Source organism: Nyctereutes procyonoides, unplaced genomic scaffold (assembly GCF_905146905.1).
Source record: "Nyctereutes procyonoides isolate TBG_1078 unplaced genomic scaffold, NYPRO_anot_genome, whole genome shotgun sequence".
NCBI classification, from domain to species: domain Eukaryota; kingdom Metazoa; phylum Chordata; class Mammalia; order Carnivora; family Canidae; genus Nyctereutes; species Nyctereutes procyonoides.
In genome coordinates, this window is record NW_026575117.1 from 9,267,940 (window position 1) to 9,274,872 (window position 6,933).

The following is a 6,933-nucleotide window of genomic DNA, read 5'->3' on the forward strand; positions in this document are numbered from 1 at the left end:
CACCCTCCGGGGTGCCGCCCGCCTCCCTCCGCGCGGCCGGGCCGGGCCTCCCCGCCCACCTGCTGGATCTCCAGCTCCGCGTCGGGCTGCTGGCGGCCCAGCAGCTTCATGGGGAAGCTGGTCTGCGGCAGCAGCACCGTGTCCCGATACCGGCCATTACTCGAGCTCTGCGGCTGGTTACTGGAGCCGCTGACCGACCGCGCCGTCCCTCGCCCCCGCGGGTGGCAGCGAAGGCGGGGCCGCACCCAAAAATTCCGGGCCGCGGCCAGAGCCGCTGCCCCCGGGCCGCGCGGGTACAGCCCCCAACGCATGGCGGGCCAACCCCGGCCGCCCGGTGAGCGCCAGGTCCTCCGCCGGGGGGAGCAGGGGGGGTCAGGCCGGCCGAGGCTCCGGGGAACCGGGACTCCAAAGCGCCTCCACGAGCTCTGCCGGAGTGCGCACGCGCGCGGGGCACGGAAGGGGCGGGAAGAAGGTCCTTCCCGGAGACCGCGGGAACGCGGCCACCGCGGGGCTCGGCTGCAACCAGGGCGGGGCGGGGCTGACTCCGAGGGGCGGGGCTGACTCCGAGGGGCGGGGCTGACTCCGGGGGCGGGGCTGACTCCGGGGGGAGGGACTGACCCCGAGGGGCGGGGCTGACTCCGGGGGGCGGGGCTGACTCGAGGGCTGACTCGAGGGGCGAGGCTGACTCCGGGGGGAGGGACTGACTCCGAGGGGCGGGGCTGACTCCGGGGGGAGGGACTGACTCCGAGGGGCGGGGCTGACTCCGAGGGGCGGGGCTGACTCCGAGGGGCGGGGCAAAGTGCGGCTGGCCTGCCCGGGCTCAGATTTCAATCCCCGAGCCCCGACCGGATTTTTTTTTTAAGATTTTATTGTATACAAAAAAAAAAAAAAAGATTTTATTGGATACAGATGCAGTGAAACGCCGGGACACCTGCACCCCGATGTTTCTAGCAGCAATGTCCACAATAGCCAAACTGTGGAAGGAGCCTCGGTGTCCATCGAAAGATGAATGGATAGGGCAGCCCAGGTGGCTTAGCGGTTTAGCGCCGCCTTCAGTCCAGGGCCCGATCATGGAGTCCTGGGATCGAGTCCCACATCAGGCTCCCTGCGTGGAGCCTGCTTCTCCGCCTCTGTGTGTGTGTGTCTCATGAATAAATAAATAAAAACATTAAAAAAAAGAAAGATGAATGGATAAAGAAGATGTGGTCTATGTTTACAATGGAATATTCCTCAGCCATTAGAAAGGATGAATACCCACCATTTGCTTCAACGTGGATGGAACTGGAGGGTATTATGCTGAGTGAAGTAAGTGAATCGGAGAAGGACAATCATTATATGGTCTCACTCATATGGGGAATATAAGAAATAGTGAAAGGGATTGTAGGGGAAAGGAGAGAAAATGAGTGGGAAAAATTAGAGAGGGTGACAAGGCATGAGAGACTCCTAACTCTGGGAAACGAACAAGGGGTGGTAGAAAGGGAGGTGGGCGGAGGGTGGGGGTGACTGGGTGACGGGCACTGAGGGGGGCACTTGACGGGTTGAGCAGTGTGTGTTATGCTATATGTTGGCAAATTGAACTCCAATACAAAAAATTTAAAAAAAAGATTTTATTCATTTATGCATGAGAGGCACAGAGAGAGAGGCAGAGACACAGGCAGAGGGAGAAGCAGGTTCCATGCAGGAAGCCCGACATGGGACTCGATCCAGGGTCCCCAGGATCACACCCTGGGCCGAAGGTGGCGCTAAACTGCTGAGCCACCCAGGCTGCCCCCGATTTTTTTTTTTTAATATACTTAGGTATATCCAGCGTATATAGTATATAGTAAATATTTAATATATATTTTTAGTAGATCCAAGATATTATCCCTTCAACGTGTAATTAATACAAAATTATAAAAAAGATACTGCAGTCTTTGTCTTCACACTGAATCTCTGAAATTCGGCATGCATCTTACACACTAGCATATCTCAGTTTGGGCTAGTAGTTTATGCAGGGCTCAACCACAACATTGGCCAATGGCCACCTCAGGGGGCAGCACCTCTTTGAGCACAGAGTTCAGTACCAGTATTATAAACCAACCTAATGATGTAATTTTCAGATTCCTTATATCTTTGTCACATCTCACTCCTACAGAATAGTAAATAAGGTGTAGGACCTGAGCTCTGGTTTCTCACTGAAACCCACTTTTCTATTCCACTTTTTGAGAAAGTTTGTGTTAGGCCACTTCTACAAAAAAAAAAAAAAGTGAAAATAGCACTCAGTAAAATGAAAGAGGATTTTCACTTTTATGGGGAAAAAATTGAAAATGGCCTTATGCATTTGTTTTGCAGCAAGCCTTTACAGAGGCAGCAGGCATCCCATACAACTAAAGTGGACCTGCCAACCTCCTGCCCTGGCAACTACTCTCAGCATTGCAATATCAGCTATGAGCCCTTTGAACTGTGTCTGTGAGCATCTGTGCTCTACTTCGATTTTTTTTTTTTTGTTCATCCATTAGCAAGATGTGTCCTAAGATATCAGGAAAGCTTAAGAAAGGTTATTCTTGGGCATCCGGGAAGGCTAAGAAAACTTCCTCCATGTAAATTGATGGTAATTGCTTCCTTGCTTTACTCCATTTAGGCTTAGGAAAGGTTTCATAGGCACACTCTACTTACAGATAATGGAGGAAATCTGTATTGGGGTGACCAGGTCATAGTGGTTCACAATTGTTACCATTTCATTGTAAAGTGTACCTCTTTCTAGTTATAAGACACAACATCTAGAAGATTCAGCTTACATAAATAAAAAAACTGACCACTTTTCTACAAAAGGAAACAGAAAAATTTATATGGAAAAAACGTACCACAAAGTAAGAAAGCAAGTGGCAAACAGTAAGCATTCAGGATCAGCCTTTCACCAGGCATTGTTCCCAGCTCTTTAGTTCATTTAACCATTAAGCCTCATAAAGTGAGGATATAACATGCCAAAACAATCCTACGTGATGAGGTAGGTATTGTGGTTGATGCCATTTTACAGATACGGAAACTGAAGCAGATAGTGTTAAGTACCTTGCCCATGATCACACAACTAAGAAGTGGCAAAGTTGGGATTCAAATCCAGGCAGTTGGGTTCCAGTACCCATATGGATAATCAGCATCCTATCTTGCCTCCCCTCACTATACTGTAGAAGAAAACATTTGCAAACACATTGTAAAAATTAATATCCATGGGCACCTGGGTGGCTCACTTGGTTAAGCATCCAACTCTTGATCTCAGCTCAGGTTTTGATCCAGGATCATTAGTTCAAGCCATGTGTTGGGCTCCATCCTGGGTGTGGAGTCTACTTAAAAAAAAAGTTAATATCCAAAATGTATAAGGAGCTGCTACAAATCAAGAAAATATAAACAGCCCAATGGAAAGAAAGTCATAGGCGGGTGCCAGGGTGGCTCAGTGGTTGAGCGGCTGCCTTCAGCTCAGGTCTTGATCCAAGGGGTCCTGGGACTGAATCCCACATCAGGCTCCCTGCAGAGTGCTTCTCCCTCTGCCTATGTCTCTGCCTCTCTCATGAATAAATGAATAAAATCTTAAAAAAAAAAGTCATAAGATAAGAACAGGCAATTCAGAGAGCAATGGAAAAGGCCAATAAACATACTCAAATATACTCAAAGACAGTCACCTACCTGTAGGAGTCATTAAGGACAGTTAAAACAAGATACCATTTCTATTCAACAGAGTAAAGCAAAAATTGAGAAGCTGATAACAAGGACTAGGAGGGTATATGAAAGTGGCTTCTCTCACCCTGCTGGTGATAATGGAAAATTTGTATTCCTTTTTTGGATGGTAGTTTGGCAAGACCTGTCACTATTTCAAAGGCATTAAGTTTTTTTTTTATTTTTATTTATTTATTTATTCATTCATTTATTTATTTATTTATTTATTTATTTATTTATTAGTTATTTATGATAGTCAGAGAGAGAGAGAGAGAGAGAGAGAGAGAGAGAGGCAGAGACACAGGCAGAGGGAGAAGCAGGCTCCATGCACTGGGAGCCCGACGTGGGATTCGATCCCGGGTCTCCAGGATCCTGCCCTGGGCCAAAGGCAGGCGCCAAACCGCTGCGCCACCCAGGGATCCCCAAAGGCATTAAAGGGGCATTAAATGCCCCAAAGGCATTTTGACCTGCAGTTCTGCATCTGTGAATCTACTCTGTGAACTTTAGTCTCACAGGAGCACAATGATGAATGAATGCTTAGAGAAGCTCTTCTAACCAAGCCTTTCATTAACAACTGCAGAATTCAGCAGTGCTCTGTCTCCCCATAAAACCTGGACTGAGGGTACACTGAGCCCTTAGAACACAAGGCTACTCTCTATGACACCTGCACACTTTTCTCCTGTTGAACTTACAGTTATGTTTATCCTTAAACTTCTCACATAATTACTGAATTTAATTATAAAAACTAATGTATGCTTAAAATGGCAAATTTTGTTACATAATTTTTTACCACAATAAATGGCCTGTCTTAAGTCTCAGTTATTATGAAAATCAAATGAGATTGTATAGGTAAAAGCCTTCCCAAGAACTCAACATAACGGTAGGCATTTGTTGATATTGCTCTCTGATGAGTTTTTTTTTTATTTTCATAGAAACTATTGTTTGTTTCTAATTATAAATGTTTGGGAGTTACAGAAGAGCACGCAAAACCAAAAATGGTTCATTGACATTCTTTTCTCAAAACCAATGTTTTGGGATCCCTGGGTGGCGCAGTGGTTTAGCGCCTGCCTTTGGCCCAGGGCGCGATCCTGGAGACCCAGGATTGAATCCCACGTCAGGCTCCCGGTGCATGGAGCCTGCTTCTCCCTCTCCCTGCCTCTCTCTCTCTCTCTCTCTCTCTCTCTCTCTCTGTGTGTGTGTGTGTGTGACTATCATAAATAAATAAAAATTAAAAAAAACAATGTTTTTTTTTCTTTTTAATGCAAAGATAACTGATTTTATGAAAATTAGGGGGAATTCTCTAGAGTCCAGCTAAAGACAAGTCTCCAAAACACAAAACAAACTGCTGCCAAATCAAGTGAAGCTAAAACAAGTGTACAGTAGTATGAGAAATCCCATAAAAAATTATAAGTAGTCTGCAGTTAGAATGTGTCTGAACTAGATGGTGCATTATGGCTCTGCATTATCAGGAGAGATAAAGCAAAATTCCGACCCCAGGACGCATGCTCTAAGAAAAGGCCTGGGCAGATAGGATTGTTTGCATTTTTTGTTTCTTTTACACAGTGCTGATGTGGTCATGAGCTACTTCTCTAATTGAAAAATAAAGTAGTATCTTTATTAATATAAATGATACCGTTAACAATACAAAATGACTATTCCTTTTGGTAGTTTTTCTTACCCTGAATTCTACTGTCTAATAATATAATGGGTTTCCTTTCCTAATGAATTGAAGAATTTGTTTTTTAAATGGATGAGTTTAAGCAATTTATTATTGTAACTGATACATTTGCTACTAATTCTGCCCTTATTTGTTATATTATAACCCCCGTATCTTGCTTTTTAGTATTGAAAAAAAAAAATCGTTGTCCATTCCCTCTGCTGGTCTCATTGTCTATCTACTTCCACACACGAACATAAACATAGGGAGGCACAAAAAGCGTGCTCCTTAAATATATGGTGAAACCTAAATGAATATACAGGCAAATTTTGGTTTTGCCTTTGTTTTTACTTTTGTCAGCGCAACAACAATCTCACTTTGAACAGTGCAATAATAAGTAGGTTTTCTTCTGTGCTACAAAACAGCAAAAACCAAACAGGGAGCGAAAAGGGAGGTGTGTGTGTGTGTGTGTGTGTGTGTGCAGGCCTCTTCAGCCCAGGGCCAGATAGGGTGATGTGGCTGGGGCTTCACCGGCCTCACTATGTCTGCCATTGTGCCATTTTCAATTTTCAGAGTCTGTTGACTGTAATCTTGCTGCTTATATGTACCTGTGCTTATATCGGATCCTTGGTACCCAGCCTCCTGGATGGAAATAAAACTGGATTGTTTGCTGTATTTTGGAAGTGTGCCAGAATTGGTGAACGGAAGAGACCTTATGTCGCAGTGCGCTGCATAGTGATGGCTTTCAGCATCCTCTTCATGCAGTAGCTTGGAAAAGTATCAGAATTCAATTGCCATCGGATTTCAGTATGAAAAAAGGACGTACCTACAGAAAATAATGGAATGCATGGTTAACCCTTTTATCTCTGAACATTGAATGAGATAAATTTCCAGCTGCTCTTCTCCAGTTTTGTTACTGGACCAATGTTCTATATAAATAGGACGTAACCATTTAATACTCAGAGAGTTTAATACGTCTGTAGCAGTCAACCTCAGTACTGTAACTACAATATTACATTCTGCAATGTTATTGTTTTATGTCAGAGACCAGTTCTTTTCTTTAATTTTTATTTATTTAAGATTTTTATTTATTTATTCATGAGAGACAGAGAGAGAGAGGCAGAGACACAGACATAGGAAGAAGCAGGCTCTTCGCAGGGAGCCCGATGTGGGACTCGATCCCGTAACTGGGATCACGCCCTGCGCCAAAGGCAGGCAGACACTCAACCGCTGAGCCACCCAGGTGTCCCCACTTTTTTTCTTTTTTGATACCAGTTCTTAGTGCGGTATCTCCAAGGCGCATAATGGAAAACAAAATTAGCACATTGCCCAAGTTTCTTTCACTGTGATTTGGGAATGATAAATCCTTATAGAATGAAGAAAAACAAAAACCAAAAAAAAAAAAAAAAAACCCAAAAAACCAAACAGCAATCTCCAAATCATTAACATGGAACATCTGGTCCGGAAAAGAGAGTATCTCCCAGGATTTACTGGCAAGGGCATGAAAGGGTCACAGACTCTTAAGAATCTCATATGTAGGGCTGACCCAGTGGCTCAGCGGTTTAGTGCCACCTTCAGCCTGGGGT

The 6,933-nt window shown here is 44.8% G+C and overlaps 2 protein-coding genes across 2 annotated transcripts in view; one reads left to right on the plus strand and one right to left on the minus strand.

The window, feature by feature from the left end:
* The window catches only part of IARS2 (isoleucyl-tRNA synthetase 2, mitochondrial), a 57,773-nt gene extending 57,313 nt beyond the window's left edge, over nucleotides 1-460 (minus strand). Inside the window, exon 1 of the mRNA XM_055334283.1 lies at nucleotides 60-460. Within this exon, the coding sequence (XP_055190258.1) occupies nucleotides 60-311 (252 nt within the window). The 5' untranslated portion in view covers nucleotides 312-460. The remainder of the gene's footprint in view (nucleotides 1-59) is intronic.
* Nucleotides 461-5,860: 5,400 nt separating this feature from the next.
* LOC129515168 (protein kish-A-like) lies at nucleotides 5,861-6,115 on the plus strand. Its single transcript, XM_055333893.1, has one exon. The coding sequence runs from the start codon at nucleotides 5,861-5,863 to the stop codon at nucleotides 6,113-6,115; it is 255 nt and encodes an 84-aa protein (XP_055189868.1).
* The last annotated feature ends 818 nt before the right edge of the window (nucleotides 6,116-6,933 follow it).

What these genes read in the sequence shown, in the direction of transcription:
- LOC129515168 (XM_055333893.1), top strand. Translation starts at nt 5,861, where the DNA reads ATGTGGCTGGGGCTTCACCGGCCTCACTATGTCTGCCATTGTGCCATT.